The sequence below is a fragment of the Octopus sinensis genome, linkage group LG8 (genome assembly GCF_006345805.1).
Source record: "Octopus sinensis linkage group LG8, ASM634580v1, whole genome shotgun sequence".
Lineage (NCBI taxonomy): Eukaryota > Metazoa > Mollusca > Cephalopoda > Octopoda > Octopodidae > Octopus > Octopus sinensis.
Genome location: NC_043004.1, coordinates 31,549,703 through 31,571,288, shown reverse-complemented (window position 1 = coordinate 31,571,288; position 21,586 = coordinate 31,549,703). Strand labels below are relative to the sequence as shown.

At 35.1% G+C, this 21,586-nt stretch overlaps 1 protein-coding gene across 3 annotated transcripts in view; it reads left to right on the top strand.

The window, feature by feature from the left end:
- LOC115214785 (corticotropin-releasing factor receptor 2) overlaps positions 1 to 21,586 on the top strand; it is a 114,186-nt gene that overhangs the window by 53,116 nt on the left and 39,484 nt on the right. Inside the window, exons 2-6 of one of the 3 annotated variants that reach the window (XM_029783816.2) lie at positions 1,162 to 1,281; positions 2,778 to 2,890; positions 6,340 to 6,452; positions 17,634 to 17,760; positions 20,004 to 20,157. In XM_029783816.2, coding sequence (XP_029639676.1) covers positions 1,162 to 1,281; positions 2,778 to 2,890; positions 6,340 to 6,452; positions 17,634 to 17,760; positions 20,004 to 20,157 — 627 coding nt within the window. Of the gene's footprint in view, positions 1 to 1,155; positions 1,282 to 2,777; positions 2,891 to 6,339; positions 6,453 to 17,633; positions 17,761 to 20,003; positions 20,158 to 21,586 lie in introns of all 3 variants that reach the window. The other 2 variants (XM_036505314.1, XM_036505312.1) reach the window with 2 other exon arrangements.

Genomic DNA, 21,586 nt, shown 5'->3' with positions numbered 1-21,586 from the left:
ATTCAAATTGCACAATAACCAGTATTTAGAACTCCGTGTATTATATATATATATATATATATATATATATATATATATATATATATATATATATATATATATATTTCAATTTATTAGACAACCGAAAGAACTACCCATAGTTTCATGCTTTTATGATACTTGACATATTTTTAATATGCCTAGTTGATGTATCATTAGTACATGAAACTTGTCGTAACTCTTTCGATTGTGCATTCAATTTATATTTATCTCTCACTAGATGACTAGATGAAATACTTTTTTGATGATTCTACCAATATTGGATCTATTTCTCTCTCTCTCTCTCCCTCTCTCTTCTCCTCTCTCTCTTTCTCTTATAAATATATATATATATTATATATATATATATATATATATATATATATATATATATATATACTAGCAGCATAGCCCGGCGTTGCCCGGGTATGTAAGAGCCCCTAGTAGGCAACGACTAATCCCAATCTAGTCCTTTCCCTCTAGGGAACGAAGGCGCATGTGTAGGTTGCAATGTCTTCTCTTCACTCCCAAATAACTATCAAATAGCTATCGATAATTCAACCCAACCAATTCCTACAAGGAAGAAATTACATTCGAGACTTTACCCCCAACACCGCCACTTCTGCTAATAGCTGCTGCAGCCGCAAGTTATTCGAATACTTTTTTTGTTTACACTTTCTTTATAACTACCACCCCAAACGTTTTACCTTAAATTTTTGACGTACCCTAAGGGTCCTCGGACGCTACTTGCAAACTCTTGGTTTATTATAAACCGCTTTTGTCGAATTTATCGATTTTTTTTCAGAACTGGGGGAACTTTTCAAAATTTTCGCTGCGTTAGTTTTGAATTATGACATTGGGCTACGTATTTGACAAGTTTCATCAGAATCGGTTGAAAACCGTGGTCAGGGTGAGGGTACAACCTGACAGACACACAGACACACAGACACTTGCTATCAAGTGACTAAAACAAGTAAAAGAGTAACAATATATATAGATATATATATATAGTGAAATTTTTCGTCTCATATGGTCCAATGCATTTTTTCTTTTCTTTTCCATTGAAAGTAATTATTCTTTGTGCAACTCTGTATTGATTTGCTTTGAGTTTTTTTTTTACGTTTTACTTTCTTTCTGGATTAGGTTTCAATAGAACATGGTGCAACACACTGTGGGATACTGCTTTGTGTTGGCCTCAGACACTAGCCAATGTCGTTGTAACTCTACAGTGTCCCAAGAACATTCCCGGAGTAAACACAAAACGTAAGTAATATTTACTGTTATTAGTAAACATCATATACCATTCTTTTTTTTTTGGGGGGGGGGTAATAATCAACGTGGAGGCACATGGCCTAGTGGTTAGAGCAGCAGACTCGCGGTCAAGGGATTGCGGGTTCGAATCTCAGACCGGGCGATGTGTGTGTTTATGAGCGAAATACCTAAGCTCCATGCAGCTCCGGCCCGGCTAAAGGTAATGGTGAACTTCTGCTAACTCTTTCGCCACAACTTTCTCTGACTCTTTCCTCCTGCATATTGCAGCTCACCTCCGACAGACCGGCGTCCCGTCCAGGTGGGGAACCTATACGCCAAGGAAACCGGGAAACCGGCCCTTATGAGCCAGGCATGGCTTGAGAAGGAACAAACAATAATAATCAACATTCATCCACATATCTTATGATGGAGGATGAATGAGAAAAATGATAGCTGAATGGATAAGGTGTCACACTATCTGGTCGGTCGAAGGGTTGACGGTTCGTATTGCGTTACCGCCACCACACTGTCCATAACCAAATATTTATCTCTTGTTAGTTTAGTAAATCTAAAAATAAAGAGATAAAACTGCAAATTAAATGTTTATAACCAACAGCTCTTTATTGGTTTGCAATGGTGAGTTCAGATCCTCCTTCTTGCTTGAAAATAAGAGAAATTGTCGACAGTATTCATCCTCGAACATTTCTATTTTAGTCTTTTTGTATTTTCTGAACAACAGATCTGTCGTGGGTTATAGGTTTCTAATGGATTAATCATTATTGGTTCATTACATTTAGTATAGAAGGAGTGAATTGGGATTATCTGTACAGCACAAGGGGAGAATATCACAAGGACTTCATTTGATAGCACGTGTTTTTTCGGTTCTGTCGCCTATGTTTACAACTTTTACCGTGATACGTACCTGGAACAGACGCAAACACCAGAACCATGTGCTTCCCACGCAAACTCCTTACCTATACAGTCAGTCTCCCAAGGTCCCCTTATCAACTCAGTCTCCCAAGGTCCCCTTATCAACTTAGTCCATTTTCCTATGAGATTCAAATCCAATCTCAATTAATAATAAGACCAACACTCAGATATCTGGGTCAGCTAGTCTTTGTAATATTGGTTTCACATTTTGGCACAAGGCCAGCAATGTCAGGGAGAGGCTTAGTCGATTACATTGATCCCAGTGTTTAACTGGTACTTATTGTAGTGAACTTCATGCAGGCATAGCGTTGATTCGATCCTCGATCGCCAACTTTCACTTAACAGTTCAACAGCACTTTTCTTTTTTTTTTCTTAATTTAGTAGTAGGAATTTAATTTTAGTAGTAAAGGTATTGAATTCAAAACTATGTTGGAAAGATGGTAGATTTTCTTGTGGTAGATTACTACCACGTCATTGATAAATAATAATTATGCAGTGAAGAAAAGACAACTTTACTCCCAATGACTAGTATTATATAATTCACTAAAGTTAACTCATTGTTGCTTTTTTTCTTCTAGAGAATGCTACACGTGTTTGCGATGAGAACGGCACCTGGAACGAAAAGGCGAACTATACCTCCTGTTTCACAGATGATTATAAAATAAATGTAACATCAATTTTAGCTTTCAACGTATGTTTCTTAATAGTTGCATCATTACCACCAAACTTTTGTTTATAAATTAATTTATTCATTTATTTATATTTATACATTTTCTTCTACATTTATTTTATTTGTTGCTATCTTCGATAGCTTGCCAGACTCTCACTGAAATTATCAAATAGTTTGCTTTTCTTATATTTTACTTTCTATTCTTTACTATTTTATTTGGTAGAGAAATCACAATTCAGCAGGTCGGTGGAGTTCTTAAATTAAAAAATATACAATTACCCGTAAGTCACACCAGGCACCTACTTCCAAAATATGACTGTAGAGACGAAGACACTTGCACATTGGTCCAGTGGTTTACGAAGCTGAGGTCACTTCAGTTCTAAAGGTTAAAAAAAAGTATATTGGTCTGTGTGAAAGTGATTTTTAAAAGCAGATGTGCAAATAACCAGTCTTCTTTCCCGTATATCCAAGGATATTGGATCTAAGACCAACTATGTCTCACACAGGCATCGTAGAACGATCCACTTCATACATTAATGTGTTAAGGAGGTGCAGAACCTACTGAATTCTAGATCGGATATTTTCACTAAATGCAAGCACTTGGATAAGTTTCTATTATCTAACTGGAGAGCACCACTTCTCTGTATTAAGCATAGAATTTCACAGACTTTAATCTGTTCCTGTCGAATCTGTTCCAGACTTTAATCTGTTCCACGCCAACCATTGTTAATTCCCATTCTTACAAACCCAAAGGACACAACTCTTATCTCCCTTCCTTCCACACTTTTCTCTTGTTTCCTTTCTTCATTTACTTTTTCCTCTCGTTCTTTCTCATTTTTTCTCAGAGAACAGCCATGCTGTATTTTGAAACTAAAAGACTGTCCCTGATAGTACACGGCACGCTATACAACCAATTAAGCAAATCTGTGTGTATGTGTGCGTGTGTGTGTATCTGTCTGTCTGTGTCTGTGAGTGTGTGTGTGTACACACACATATATATATATAGTCAATTCAAAAAACAAACAATTAAAAAATAGAAAATAGAAGAAAACGAATGTGAGGACACGCACATGAAATATATTAATTTTAGTCTCAGTAAAAGGAAAGAGTTGTTAACGTTTCGAGCATAGCACTTCGTCGCAAAGAGAACAGTCCAAAGAGAAAGAAGGAAAATAAGGAAAAATCGCCAACAATCCACGTGCAGCTCCACGTGTGTATGTATATGTGTATATATATATATATCCACACACACACACACATATAGGCGCAGGCATGGCTGCATGGTAAGAAGCTTGCTTCCCAATCAAATGGTTCCAGGTTCACCCCAATGCGTGGCACCTTGGGCAAGTGTCTTCTACTATAGTCTCGGGTCGACCAAAGCCTTGTGAGTGGATTTGGTAGACGGAAGCTGAAAGTCCGTCGTATATATATATATATAAACACACACATGTATATATATATATATATATATATATATATATATATATATATATATTATATATATATATATATATATATATAAACACACATGTATATATATATATATATATATATATATATATATATATCTTTGTGGATGTCTTTGTGTCTATGTTTGTCTCCCACCATTGCTTGACAACCTATGTTAGTGTGTTTACGTCCTCGTTGTGTATGATTCTTTTATATACAATCATACATTATCATTCGCATGTTTAATTCCAGTGTTTTAAATAAGTTTTCTGGCGCTGTTCATTCCTACAACCATAGATACTATTCAACTTTCATGAGTCGATTCAAATTCGAACCCACTTGGCAATATTTTCTGTTGTACAACAATATATCGCCAATACAAATATAAATTTTAAGAAAGTCAGTAAACAATCTAATTTTTCTTCCATCAGCCCTCATAAAAAATTACACAATTTACATAGCTTTATCCGCTCTTCTATTAAGCATCAAACTATTTTATACCTGGTAAGGGACTAAATCCATATTTAGCGTAAACACTATTTTTCCCTGATGATGGAAATGTATCGTAAGATTCATATGTAATCTGCACGAATGCACCCCTGAAACGATCGTTGGAACACCTTATTTTTCTATTACATCTTACCCAAAACTCCTTTCAATGCCTATTACTTTCTCTATATCATATTTTGAACTTTTAAAGACGTCTTTTTTCTACATTTCATTATCTTTATCTATATTCTGTTATTATTTTTAGATATCTATATATCTGTATGTCCGTGTATGTTTTTAGCATTCATATATATTTTATATTTCTAATATATCAATATATGTTTCAGATTGAACAATTCTTATCCTACCTTAAATAAACCCGTATATGTATGTGATAATCGTAGTCTGCCTAATTTGAACATTTTCTCTTATATCTATTATAGTTGTCTAGCACCTCGGGTTCGACTTGAGCACTTCTACGCCATCTACGTTTTCCGAAAGAAAATTATAATTATATATATATATACATTGTGTGAAAGTTATATAATATAATATATAATATATATATATAATATTGTGTGAAATTTGATTTAGTATTTCTAAATTGAATTTTTTCCCTGTAAGTTAGGATTAATATTCCCTCAAATAACAGTTATATATATATGTATGTATGTATGTATGTATGTATGTATGTATGTATGTAAGTATGTATGTATGTATGTGTATATATGTGTATGTATGTGTGTATGTGTGTATGTATGTATGTATGTATGTATGTATGTGTATGTGTGTGTGTGTGTGTGTGTGTGTGTGTGTGTACTGAGAGAGAGTGGGGAGACATATGTGTCCATTATTCTTGGACAATATATCTTGCAGGGACACGTCATGAATGATGTAACCTGGGGTCATTAAAGGTGATCATCGTGTCAGGCTGCAGCGATGTTGGTACTACAATAATTTTATACACATTTGTTTTAACCAGGGGCGATGAAATAATCAGTTTCGGTTCAGAATTTGATCCCTAAATGTGAGAATGTGATAGGATTCATTAGTATAAAGTAGGCAGGGTTTCTTGTTACCTTGGAATGGTTGTACGTGTGAGAGTATTTTCTAATTGATATTAAGTGGTGTATTTTTTTATAGTAATGCTCGTATATGATTGGCTTAACTGACTGGCCAAAACTTCCAAGATACTATCAATCTTATTCTTGTTTAAGAAAAATATATGCGTGCATGGGTGTATGTATAACAGTATTGAGCATTGTGATGAATAAAGAAATTAATACATAATACTTAGATTACTGTCATATCATAATATCAATTTGTGATGTTATAACTGTTGTTTTTATTTTTGTTTTCGTATATTTACTTTTCCTTCAACTTTATCCAATTTCATCATATCATTTTTCTTTAAGCGTGTCAGAAATAAGCTATAATTTTTAACTTACACAATAGGATTTTCATTGTTGCGCCTGTTAACTTCTATAATGAATCGTAATAATTTTTTAAAATTAATTTCGTGTCTCTTGCAGGAAGAAAACCACAGAAATATCAGCGATCTTATCATTAACATAATCTACCATTTTGGTTTTTGCATCTCAACGGTGGCTCTTGCGGTGGCTTTCTGCATATTCTCTGGATTCAGGTAGATTTTGGCAGATAAACTGTATGCACGACTACTGAGAATTGACATTATCTCTCTGTTCTCTCATCGCACACAAATACATACATGCATTCTCTCCATCTCTCTCTGTTCTCTCTCTCTCTCTCTCTCTCTCTCACTTCATTTCTCACTGCATTTGTGTGTGCGCGACGCATGTGTGTGAAGTACTGACTGACAGACAGAAGAAAGCTTACTAAATTCCATAGTAAAGATTAATAATGTCTTGATCGCATTAGCCTTGCTGCCCAAGACTTTTGCCTCTGGGCTCACGGAGTTATGAGACAAGTTATGACTAGACACTTTTTCATAGAATTTATTCATACATATATACCTATACAGGATTCCTGTCAAAGGATGGAGGAAGGTGATGGAAGAAAGAAAAAGAAAAATGAGGGAAAACCGAAGAGAAAAAGAAACAAAATGGAAGAGAGAGAAATAAAACAGGATTAAGAGGGAAATAAGTTACAGTTATCGATTTATATTAAATCGATAAATGAATTAAATAGAAATAAAATAAGATATAATATTTATTACATCAAGTTGAATGGGTGACAATGGGATGTGATTATTTAAAAAGTTTTATATATATATACGGTGGTTGTCTACTCCCTATGCAGAGTCTGACCACCTCTGTACTTACACCTTAGAACCATCATGGTGTCTGATGTGGCTTTTAAAACCAGATAATGTATTGAAAAGACACCCACATAATTTGCATATCTGATTTGGACCACCAAGAGTTGTAGTTAAGTTCTAATCTTTGTGGATCTTAAAATGTCTTTTGAGGCTTTTGTTAGATTTGCAGACCTTATGGCAAACATGGCATTGAAAGGTGTGCACTGACATATAGGCAGAATAGTTGGTGGAGGTTCGTTTTTCATGGGTCTGCAAATGAGATTTGAACCCAGCAAAAGAAAGGCATGATCTGTCACAAACTGTGCAGAACAAAAAGATCATAGTGATTCACTTTCTCGATCGTAACATTTTTCTTTAAATCTCTCTCGAGTCTTGCATGCATTATCCTGGCCCCTTCAAACACTTTCACTCCACTCCACACTACTGTTCGCCATCCAGCTCGATCACAAGCAAGGGCTTCTATGTCCTCTGGATCCATTCCAAGTGACTTCATAGTAGTCCTTATGCCGTCCTTAAACCTCTTTTTAGGTTTACACAGATAGCGTTTCCCCTCTACAAGCTCACCATAAAACAGTTGTTTGGGCATGCGTTCATCCGCTATTCGAACAATATGGCCACACCATCTCATTTGATTTTTCAGAATCATTGCCTCTAGGCGCAAGGACATCTGTGTTTTGGAGCAAAAGAACACCATTTAATGTTTAAAATGCGATGAAGGCATTTTTGGTGGAATTGTTCTAATTTGAAATGCCTTTCATAGCATGTCCATGTTTCAGAAGAATACAAAAGGGATGGTAAGACAAACGATTAGTAAAGAGCCAATTTTCTATTGTTATTTATATGTTGTTGGTACCAAACTCGTGACTTCAAACCACCAAATGCTTGTGCTTCCCTTTGAATTCGCAGATGCATTTCAGTGTCCAGATTTCCATCATTTTGTACAGAGCTTCCAAGGTAGATGAAAGAATCAACAACTTCAAATAACTTACCCTTAACAAAACTTTTAGGTGGGTTGCAAACAGCACCACATGTAGGTTGATACATTACAACTGTTTTTTTTAAGTCGATGGTCAAGTCAAAATTGTCACAAATACAAGAGATTGCAGAACTGTTTCAGAATGACAGACTAGATCGCAGTCGTGCGTATATGAGTTCCCTAATGAGTGGAGTAAAAACCTTCGTTTTTGAATTTCAGTCTGGTCAGATTAAAAACATTCCCTGTTCGATATTTTATGTAAATGCTCTCCTCGGAGTTTTGAAAAGCGTGTTACAGCACAACAGCAAAGTATATTGCAAAGAGGGTAAGTGCATCAAGGTCTCCTTGTTTTACTCCATTTTCCACAGCAAAAGATTCAGTGAGCCTACCACCAAAATTAACTCTAGCTTTCATATCTTGATGCAAATCCCTGATCATGTTTACAAATTTTTATGGGTAACTTGTTTTGCTTAAAATTAGCCACAGAGCATTTCGGTTAACAGTATCGAATGCTTTGCTCATATCGACAAAGTAATGGTACAGGGCAAGATTCTGTTCAATGCACTTTCCCCGAAATTGTCTGATAGTAAAGATACAATCAGCTGTGCCCCTGGAGAAACGAAAACACATTGAGACTCAGACACCATATTTGGAACTATGAAGGTATTTAAACGGTCCAACAATGCGGACAAGTACCTTTCCAACTACAGACAAAAGCGAAATCCCACGAAAATTATTGAACAAATCCTTTTGGCCCCGATTTATACAAGGAGACTAAAATGGCATTAATCCATGTCTTGAGGCACTTTCTCAGTTCTTCAACAGTGATAAATTAATATATTTAAGAGTTCAAACATTTTGTCACCCCATATTGTAAGACCCCTGCACAGATTCCATCAGACCCTGGAGACTTAATGTTATTCAGCTTATTCACAGCTAAATGAATGCCATTTTGGGTTGGTTGAAATGCCGTCTCCTCTATAACTGGAAGGTGTTCAATTTTTTTCATCATCCTCATGTCAGCGGATGATGGTCTATTCAAAAGTGAAACCCTTATGAATAGAAGTGGTGTCAGTCAGAAGCAAATGTCCATTTGCTGTTCTCACCGGAGCTATTGAAGAAGATTTGAGCCCATATACCTCCTTAACATAAGAGTATCAACCCTTGGCGTCATTCCTATCAGCTGTTTCTTGTGCCCCATTTGCTCTATCGTTCCACCATTCCTGTTTAATTTTCCTTAGAGCAGTCTGCACTTTCCCTTTCAGCTGTCTGTAAGCTTCATTTGATTTGGGGTTCAAGGACTGAGAAAGAAGTATATTGCATAAGTTTTGTTTTTCTAAAAGTAGATCATGAATTTCTGCTGATTTGTCTGAAAACCAGTTACTGGACTTATGCAATTTAAATCCCACCGACGAAGTTGCAGCCTAAAATACTTTTGTTTTGAAATCTTCCCATAGATTGTTTGGGTCAAAATTGATACTTTCTATAGAATCTTGGAATCTTTGCAAGTTGCTTGGTAATTTGAAGTTTGCAACATTTAACTTTTTCGGTACCTTATGACCAGACTGTTGACTTCTAAGCATTATCGAAAAAAAATTTTTTTACGTATTAGACGATGGTCAGTCCAGCTCTTTGCTCCTCTCATGGCCCGAACACTTGAAACATCTTTCATATCACGCTTTCTGATCAAAATATAATCTATGAGATGCCAGTCCTTAGATCTTGGGTGCAACCAAGTGGTTTTATATTGATTTTTCTGCTTAAATAGAGTGTTGGTAACAACCAGATTATTCTCAATACAAAGCGTCAAAAGAGCTATTCCATTTTTATTACATTTTCCATGAAACATAGTCATTTCCAACTCTTGCGTTGAAATTTCCCAATATGACCAGCTTGTCAGAAATTGGTACTTTCCTCAGCAATTGTGCTAGATCGTCATAAAACTGTCCTCCAATTTAATTAGAATGAGACATTGTTGGTGCGTAAAAACAACGGTAAGAAGCCTACCTTTTGTCAGTTTTATACGGCATAACATGGTTCAGAAATACCACTTGGAGATTCTGCAATGGAGGATAGTTATGAATTCTTAAGAGCAAACCCAACTCAAGATTCTCTATGCTGGCCCTCAGGCAGGCCTTTCCCGAAGGTAGTATATCCATAAGTAGGTTCATTTATTTGACCCTCACCAGAGATACGAGTTTTATAGTGCAATTATATCAAGGGAATATTTTTCAAGCTTACGTGCAATAAGTACAGTACGCCTTTCTGCTCGAGAGAGAGAGAGAGAGAGAGAGAGATGGAGAAGGTGCATGGGGCTCAGTGGTTAGACCGTCGAGCTTACGATCGTAAGGTTGTGAGTTCGATTCCCGGAGCAGGCTGCGTGTTGTGTTCTTGAGCAAGACACTTTATTTCACCTTGTTCCAGTTCACTCAGCCGTAGAAATGGGTTACAATGTCACTGGTGCTAAGCTGTATTAGCTTTGCCTTTCCTCTGAATAACATTGGTGGCTTGGAGAGGGGAGACTGGTATGCATGGGCGACTGCTGGTCTTTCATAAAAACAACCCGAGGTTGTGCGTTCGCCGGTAAAGCAACTTTCCGCCCAGATTTATATTCCGGAGGGGAACTTCTTAGGTGTACCCATGGTCATTCGTGACCGACAGAGTCGAGTTTCATATATATATATATATATATATATATATATATATATATATATATATATAATATATATATATATATATGTAACTCTCTTAGGAACCGCATTCACATCTCGCTCCTAAATTCTGTATAGATATATTTTTGCAGACGAACTTATTTAGATAAAATTATCAATTAAATTTTGTAAATACGATTGTTAAATATATTCTGTTATCAAATTTCAATGAAATTTTCATTAAAATGTCGAAAATTATCTGAAGATTAGGTTTTAATTATGAAATAACAAAGTCGGCATGCCGGCAGAAACGTTAGCATGCTGAGCAAAATACTTGGATATATTTTTGCAGACGAACTTATTTAGATAAAATTATCGATTAAATTTTGTAAATACGATTGTTAAATATATTCTGTTACCAAATTTCAATGAAATTTTCATTAAAATGTCGAAAATTATCTGAAGATTAGGTTTTAATTATGAAATAACAAAATCAGCATGCCGGCAGAAATGTTAGCATGCTGAGCAAAATACTTAGCAGTATTTCGTTCATCTTTACGTTCTGAGTTTAAATTTTGCCGAGGTCGATTTTACCTTTCAGGGTTGATAAAATAAGTTCGAGATGGGCATTGGGGTCGATGTAATCGACTTGCCTCTATCCTGAAATTGCTAGCCTTGTGTCAAAAATTTAAAATCAATTAATAAATAACATGTATAAATTGGGTAAATTGTTTTAAAATGTTAAGTGATTGCAAAGATAACCATGAAGTACACAGCTTAGTTAATGATGTGGAGGCTGGTTTAGCATCAATATTGAAGGTAACAACTTAATTAGAAAGGCTAACTTACTTAAAATCTGATCAGTTGCTAACCTTCTACTGAGATAGTAGTATTGTACACAGGCCCATGACTAACGTTTGAGTATTGTAAACACATCTGGTATTGCTGTTACCAAAAACAGGACATGGGTTTGTAGTCAAAAGATTCACTTCGATACATAATTTTGGGTTCGATCCCATTGGGCAGCAAATCTCCTATACTATCTCAGTTTAGCCGAAACCTACAAAGGAAATTTTGTAGATGGAAACTAAGTGAAAGCCTACAGGCGGTGTAGTTCTTGGTTTGAGGTGACACCCTTAATCCATCGCCTAGTTTAACATTGCCACTTATCCCTTGGGTGCCTTTAGTAACGTCCTTTCCACTGTAAGTAATCGAACCAGGTCACTAGTCTAAGGGTCTTTTCCTCCCTCCCTCCTTCCCTCCCTCCACCTCACCAAATACAGAGGTCTTGAAAGGAGTCGTGGGCACTGCACTTCTCCCTCTGACTAAGCCTTTAAAAATTATATTCTAGGCCGCAAACCCAAAACAAGCTATTTGGCTATCTGGCAAGATCTTATTTGCCAACAATTGTCAACCACCGGTAACATTTCATTTCAAAATTTTTTCAAACCTTTTCCGAAGCATTCAAGGGAAATGCTTTAGTGAGAATGTAAATACTTCAGCACAATAAATCAATTTGCTGTCAGGAAAATATAGATACTTCAGCTGAATAATGTACTCTGTCATATCGTTGAAATATTTAAAGAGTGCTCCAAGGCAAACTGGATGTGTGCACTGGAAATGCACTCAAATAAAAAATTTAATCAAATTAAGAATTTACGGCAAATATTCTGAAAAAGCATTTTGGAACAGAAATGTTCAGCTTTCAATAAATTGAAGATGCCATTTGAATAAAATTGGGGAAAAATTAGATGATGAATACTTCCTATTGGTTTAAATAGATTTAAGTGAATAGAATTCAATCTACAGCATATATTGGCCATGTTTTATTGTGCAAACCAAATAAATTTACAAGTTATACGTTTTGTTTCACAAGCTTTTCCCAGTAAAATGTTCAAATTCTCATTGATTGATTTTCGCTGAGTAAATTAAGCTGTCGTGTAACAAGTTTCATTAACTTCATAAACTCTCACATTCAGTTCTCAATACATCTGCCTGCTGCAGTATTCTAATGATAGTTTGAAACCTATGAAATCCTTGCAACTCAAAACGTATACATGATACTTTCTCTCTCTGTCTCCCTCTCTCTCTCTCTCTGTATATATTTTTTGTGTCTGTGCTTATATGCATGTATTTATGTATGTTTTATATACACACACACACACACACACACACACATATATATATATACTCTTACTCTTTTACTCTTTTACTTGTTTCAGTCATTTGACTGTGGCCATGCTGGAGCACCGCCTTTAGTCGAGCAAATCGACCCCGGGACTTATTCTTTGTAAGCCCAGTACTTATTCTATCGGTCTCTTGCCGAACTGCTAAGTGACGGGGACGTAAACACACCAGCGTCGGTTGTCAAGCAATGCTAGGGGGACAAACACAGACACACAAACATAGACACACACACTTATATATATATATATACATATATACGACAGGCCTCTTTCAGTTTCCGTCTACCAAATCCACTCACAAGGCATTGGTTGGCCCGGGGCTATAGCAGAAGACACTTGCCCAAGATGCCACGCAGTGGGACTGAACCCGGAACCATGTGGTTGGTTAGCAAGCTACTTACCACACAGCCACTCCTATATATCTTTTATCTTTTATATTATACTTACCACACAGCCACTCCTATATATCTTTTATCTTTTATATTTTACTTGTTTCAGTTTATAGACTGAGGCCATTAGTCAAAAGAATTGACCCCAGTACTTACTTTTTTTGAGTTTGGTACTTATTTTATATTATTTACATTATTTACAATTGACAGATATTTGTCCTCATCTTGTTTGTTGTTAACACAATGTTTCGGCTGATATACCCTCCAGCCTTCATCAAGTGTCTTGGGGAAATTTTGAACCTGGGTTCTCATTCCTAAGGTATTTTTCGATGTTGTTGTTGTTGTTGTTGTTGTTCAGTAGCGTTCATTTGTTGAGTCATATTTGCGTAGGTGTTAATGCCTTTTATGGCAACAATATTTTCTTTTATGGAAATATTTCAGTTTGTGGTTCTGCACTGGAAATTCTGAGAGCTATGGTTCAAATTTTACCAATGTCTTGCTACAATAGTATGTATGCATGTATGTATGCATGTCTCTTCTATTTTATTAATTATTATAAATCTTTCACTGAGAAGGGTGCTGGTTTCCAACAAAGCTCTGCCTTTGGGATGTAGTTAACACAGACAAAATCACATTTGGAACTTGAGAAAAGACTTGCATATTTTTACTGTTCCATTCACTGATTGCACTTGTAATGTACGAATTAGCTGGTTGATTTCTCTTTTTGAAAATCCTAGTTTATCCAGATTCCCCTTTAAGCATTTACAAAAAAAAAACTAGTGCTCCAATTATTTTTAGTATGAATATGAATTCATAGTTTAGATATAGAAGCTGGAGGTTTTGAAGCAGTTGTTCATAGATATCCTCTTTTTCTTTGATTTTCAAAGAGATATTTATGTCTGCAGGGCAACTGACCTCTACGATAGTACATACCTTTGTCCCTCTGTCCCAAACAATAATATCCGGCCTGTTATGTTTACATTTGACAGAATTTTTGAGGGAATATTCCACCAGTGTTCCTTGAGATGGTGTTTATAAATGTATTCCATAACAGAGGGGTTTTCTAAGTTTATTTCAGGACAGACTTTTTTGTGGATGCATTGTAAATTGTTTTAGCAACATCACGCCACATGTATGTATGTATGTATGTATGTATGTATGTATGTATGTATGTATGTATGTATGTGTGTGTGTGTGTGTGTGTGTGTGTGTGTGTGTGTGTGTGTGTGTGTGTGTGTGTGTGTGTGTGTGTGTGTGTGTGTGTATTCCAAGTCATAGCCTACAGTTTGCCTCTAGGCAGCAGAAAATTTTCCATGAAGGTATTTCTTCTCAAATTCATTCAGTAATTTTTTTTAAATACTTTCTAAAAAAAGGTAATTTTTAAATAAAAAATGTTTACTTCATAAAGATTAAAATGTTTTGGGAATGAGAAATGTATGTTTTCTATGAATGATAATCGATTTTCTAAATTAAAAAGTCTTTATGAGTAATATCCGTTTCAATTATTTATAAATGCTAGCTACGTTTATTAATTTTATCCTTTAAGAAGATCAAATCGAGCCATCTTCTGAATTGCTGGAGTACAAGTCTGAAAAATAACCAACATTCCAAGATCAGCTGCAGATTATCAAACTTGTTTTAAAAGGAATGTATCCCAAATATATTGAACCCACATGATTATATTATTTTAGTTATTACTAAACTGGAGCAAGACCAGGTACTGGTGCTAGTGTTTAAAAATTTTAAATGAAAAATATTCAAAACATACTGCTTTATTTTAAAAAATAGTTTGGCTCATATTTGTCCATAGATATCCTCTTTTTCTTTGATTTTCAAAGAGATATCTATGTCTGCAGGGCAGCTGACCTCTATGATAGTACATACCTTTGGGGAACTTGTCCGATAATCATATTTAGAAGCACTGTTGGTAGAGCCATATGAGTTTACATGATTGAGTGAGTTTTATGGAAATACAGGAAATTAATAAAACATAGGCGCAGGAGTGGCTGTGTGGTAAGTAGCTTGCTTACCTACCACATTGTTCCGGGTTCAGTCCCTCTGTGTGGCATCTTGGGCAAGTGTCTTCTGCTATAGCCCCAGGCTGACCAATGCCTTGTGAGTGGATTTGGTAGACGGAAACTGAAAGAAGCCTGTCGTATATATGTATATATATATGTGTGTGTGTTTGTGTGTCTGTGTTTGTCCCCCTAGCATTGCTTGACAACCGATGCTGGTGTGTTTACGTCCTCGTCACTTGGCGGTTCGGCAAAAGAGACCGATAGAATAAGTACTGGGCTTACAAAGAATAAGTACCGGGGTCGATTTGCTCGACTAAAGGCGGTGTTCCAGCATGGCCGCAGTCAAATGACTGAAACAAGTAAAAGAGTAAAAGAGTAAAGAGTAAAAGAGTATGTGTGTGTGTGTAAGAGCATGCCTGTGTGCATTTTGTTCACTTATATTTTGAACATTTATGCATTTATAAATCTTTTGTCGTTGCTAGGTTGCTAAATGGTGCAAATTAATAATTAGAATCTTTTGGAAGCTGGTTATATACTTGCCTTTTATTTTTTTTCTATAACCTCTGTGGTAGAAAACAGTCCTGTCTTAGTTATGTGCTTTTAGGTTTAGCACCACTGTGTGATACCAAATGTCTTCTACTTTCACCCCGTGTGGGGGGGGGGGTGGCATTCATGTGTGGGAGGGCGATGTTCATGTGTGTGTGTGTGGCTGTGTGCTTGTGCTTGTCTAAAAACCTAAATGGGTGTCATTGCAAAAAGATTTTTCTCTTTTGAACACAAGACAAGAAATTTTATCTCACCTCATTCATCTCTCTCTCTCTCTCTCTCTCTCTCTCTCTCTCTCTCTCTCTGTACACTCACACACACATATGCATGTGTGTGTGTATGTATACAATTCACCACATGCTAAAAAATATATATACATACAGTCATACACATACTAGCATAAACATACATATGCATACATTCACACAAATACAGACCTCAACCAAACCAAACCACTATGAAAAATAACTGAAGTTTTAACCTTTGTTTACCGTTGTCTCTTTGACAGAAATTCCTGTAGCCAAAATACTGAGTACTGAATTCTTTTACACACATACATTTAGACTTTTGCTTTTATCATTTTTGTTGTATTTTTTGCTTTCTTTGATACATATAAATATATATATAAAAAATACACTTTATTAAAATAAAATTTTCTCCAAAATTAAACATATACAAAGTATATTTATAACAACTCACACACACAAACATATGCACACATATATACATACAATTCACCATACACTCAAACAACCACATACATACTCACACATACATGTGCGCACACAAATATTTTACCCAAACATGCCCATAAACACTCCCAGACATTCACATACGCATACATGCAATTGATTCTAACACCAAAAATACAAGCAAGGCTGACCCAAGCAATTTTGAATGAATAGGTTTACCTTTTAGTATCTGGAGTTGCTAAAATGTAGAAAATACATTCTTTTTTTAAGAACATTTTTATGTAAATCTTCTAAAATTTGGTGAGACCACCTTCATGAATGTCACAGTATAGGAGGTGACCTCCTTGAGCATGGGGTCCGCTTGGGCATGGAGCCCGATTAGGAGCAATCGGTTCAATTGGCTTAAGGTTGGCCCTGACCAAGAGAGAGTACGACTATCACAACTTGCTTCTAGCTTCAGTGACACCACTGACTTTACATCACGGGGTCTATGGAAAAAATGGCACATGATACAAAATTAACAAAACTTGATTAATCTAAAAACTCAACATAAAATATTCTCTATAGATTCTTCACAGTCTGCTGGAGTGGCTGTCTTCATCATATATTTATACACCATGCAGTTATGGAGAAAAAATTATTCATATTAGTCATTATTCATTTTACCTCAGTTTAGACATCATTTTTTGACAACTGAAAATGATCAAATTAAGAAAAAATTGACTTGGAATCCAACAGAGAAAAGACTATTGATTGTCAAACAATAAAATTATCCAGATATTTTATTAGCAGCTCCAATAACAATCAGGTCGAAGTTTGATTTGACAGTACAAAATAACGATGCAATACTTGCAATGAAATGTTTTCAAACAGGTAGGGAGAAAATAGCAAGAAATTAAAAATTATTCCCTTTGCCCCAGTTACCAATTTTGCACACATACCCCTGAAGCAAACATAACATTTATTTTACAAACTATGCCCAAGTTCCCTTATTATTATAATAATGTTCAGTATATCCTGTTACAATACCCACAGTAAGCCAGATCTTAACATTGACTTTTTTCTTTAGAAATCTGCGATGTCTTCGAAATAAGATTCACTGCCACTTAATTATGAGTTTTATCCTTCGTAACATCATTTGGCTGGCCATGCGACATAGTATAGAACACGTGGCTGTTCACAAGCCCCATCTTGAGGTGAGTAGAGAAAACAAATAGACACTTATTGAATTTGACTTAACTGATTTTCTGGCCAGTTCATTTGCGCGGTATAATATTATTTAATGTGTCTTCCTATCTTCTCTCTCTCTCTCTCTCTCTCTCTCTCTCTCTCTCTCTCCTCTCTCTCTCTCTCTCTCTCTCTCTCTCTCCCTCTCTTTCTCTCTCTCTGTAAGCTGGGATATCAATAGAAAAAAGTTTAGATCTTCAATAAAACTGTATTTGAGACGAGTTGTGCTATCAAACCCAATAAAAACTGTTAACTTTGGACAAGGCTCTCAGATATTTCATATCAAATATCATTATATCTAAGATTTCATTTCGCAGTGTTGGTTAGTAAAACTGGAAACTGATGTATGAGACAAATAATAATTTCTACATGCTTGCCTTCATGTCATAGCAGAAGTTAGGGTGGTGTCACGTCCCAACAAGAACAATGAAAATGAATGAGTGACCAGCATGGCACAACCATTTGTGATAACCAGACTAAACAAGTCTTTGGAATAGTACAGTGTGCTACATGACAAACAGTCTAATAATGTCAATGAATGTTGATAGACTATTAATGGTTTGGAGATATTCAAGCTCATTGGGTATTGAGAATGTTTTTTAGTCTCTATTTATAAACAAATCAAAAGTGTGCTTTCGGAATAGCTGTCACAAATTTCTCATTTAAAAAAAATTTTTTTTTTTTAGGTGGAGGGTCGGTATTTTTCAACATTTTATAGTATCCCACATTGCAAAACACTTGCAGATCACTTTTTGTGTATAAACTAAAACCTTTTTTGCAAAATCTATATTTTTAAATGTTTCAGCTCTCTCTGCACATATGCACACATGCATTTACACACACACACACTCATGATTTTTTCATCTTCATTATTTTTCATTTCCACATTCTGAAACAATTGTAATTCATATTTTTATAAAAACTATTTCTCAATCCCCTTTTTATCATACATTTTGCGATTAATGTAATCTGGGGTGAGAAAATTTAACAATTATCTGGTAAATATAGTTCATTAAACTTATCTTTCACAGCCATCTCAATAGAAAAAGGAAAAAGGTTTTTAAGATTGGCAAAAGTGTAAAAACGAAGTTGGTTTTGGTGGTGAAATGAAAGATGTTTAAAAACTGAAATTTAAAGAATTTTGTTTTCAAAAATAGAATGGCAATTTTGGATAAAGGGTATGGAGGTGGGCAAGGTAAGAAATTTGAAAAACATGAATTTTTGAAAATAAGATAAAAATTTTTTATGCAAATTACATGTCTATCAGAAGTGTTTCACAATTTGGAATACTATAAAATTATGAATAATGACAAGAAAAAACATTTTAATTGTGAATGGTACAATGAAGAAGGCAAAGTGTTTAAGAATTTGTTTTTCCCAAAATTGTGAATTCTAAATTATTCAGAACATTCATTACTCTAAAAAAAAAAACCCCCCGAGAAATAGCAAAAAGAAAAGAAAAAATAATCTTTTTAATCATAGTAGCTACTCCGAAGGCACAATGTGGGGGCAGGACTGAGACATTTGAAAAATATGGATTTAAAAGGAAAATTCTTTTTAAACTATTTACAAGTGTTTTGCAATATGGAGTACTTTAAAATTCACCCTAAATCCTGTACCTATCCCTCACCCCAGGAAATTCCATTTTATTTGTAAAAGCTATTTCAAAAGTCCTAACCAAAACGAGATTGTCAAGTGGCCAAGCCACTATGAATACAAGTTAACAGACGAAGACTGTGTGGGGTTTGCATTCTATACACAGGGTTGCAATTTATTCCTGATAAACATAATTATCTCTGAACAGCCAGTTCCAGATGACTTATTAATTGCAATAAACACTTACAGAATTGCATAATGAAAATGATTTCGTCAGTTTGCAATGTAGAGCTTTTGATTCTTCTATGGTCAACTGAATTCAATTGGCTGGTTGAGCAGTTAATGGCTTACTCACCTGAGTGAATAATTAAATGAAAAGATAGGGGAGAGAGAGTACAGAAGGCATGAAAGGACCGTTGAATGAGTAAGTATTCAAGTAAATAAATGAGTGATTAAGAAAAGGAAAATTTACAAAGGTTATAAAAAATATTTGGCAGAGTATTCTCTTAAAGTTAAATATGAAATTTTAAATCAAATTAATATTGCACTGTTTGTACTCATAAAAGTTTATTTATTAAACAGCACTAATCTTATGCCCATTGTCTTCTATCTCTAGTGGTTATGTAAAGCTTTGGTGACAGCTTTCAATTACTTCCAGAGTACAAACTTCTATTGGATGTTTGTCGAAGGTCTCCACTTACACATGATTGTCGTTTGGACGTATTCTTCAGAAAAACTCCAGCTTTGGCATTTCAAACTAATAGGATGGGGTAAGTAATATTTGTCAAGCATTGTGCATATGCTTTTAGAGGGAATGTATGTGTATCTGTGTTTGTGCATTTGCCTATGTGTATCTGTGTAAGTCTATCATAGCTAGAATTATTCATTAAGATAATGACTTTCTCTCTATGGGTGCAATCTATCTATACTATAATCAGGACCGGATTTATGAATGGGCAGAGGGGGAAATTGCCCCAAGCATCTAGATATCGGGGGGGTTGGGAGCACTGCTAGGAGGATATGTAGCACTCAATACAGGAATCAGGCATGAAAAGAGTGTCTTTCAATATACAAAGGTATCTTGACTTCTTAAAAAATGGATTCTCTTTTAGGACAGCCACTTTAGAGACATCAAATAATTCAATTAAAAAAACAGTCCCAAAGCACTTCCCAAGGAAATTGTAGCTGCTTTTGGGATGGAAAAGGGAAACAACAGAACACTCCTGAAAATGTATGTCTGTATGTATCTGTGAGTGTATGTGTGTTTGTGTGTGTATGTAAGTATAAATGTATATAAAGATAAAGAGATTGATAGAAAAATGTTATTGTCTCCAGGCTAAATTCCTTCTTTCAAAGCATGACTGAGCTTGACCTTGGCTTGACCATTATTGGTTAAAAGCACACACACACACACACACCACACACACACACACACACACACACATTTCTACTTCTAAAGTGAGGCTTTGAATGCAAGTAAGTAAAGAAAACTTCTGAATTTAGTTTTAATTATAAAATTACATCTCTCAACAACTAAAAGCATTCTTTTTCAGCTTTAAAATTATTGCATATATATTCAAATGTTTCTTAATATTGAACCTTTCCTTTTTCTTATTTTTTCATATTTTTCATCATTCTGTCAAATACTTGGAATTACTATATGGAAGCGGGGCAAAATTAGTAACTGGGTCAAAATCAATAATTTCTGATTTCTTGTTATTTTCTCTCATATTGTACCATTGCAGCATCTTTAGGAGTAAAAATCAGTCAGTATAGTTGTTGTTGAAGTTGAAAGTTTGAAACATAGGTGACAGGTACTATTTTCAAGAAATTTGACTCAACAGTAATTGAGGTAGATAATAAAATATCTGGATAATTTTTGGTGAAGAAGCTATTTTATTGTTTTTTTTATTTCATCAAGTTTCAGCTCATGAGCTGTGGCCATGCTGGGGCACCACCATTCTATAATGAAGAAATTATAAAAATATTTTATGATGAGTTTTTAGATTTATAATCTTCTTTCATTTGACCAAAATATTTTAAATTTAGTTGTATTTCTGATGTCTAAAGATGGATGTTTATGTGCATGACTCTTTTTCCAAATTTTAGTTCTGGAGAACTGGAAGGGCATATTTACTTTGTCTTGTCTTACCCATTTTGCTCCACCTAAATTTGTCTTTTATATGCTCAAAGAAAACA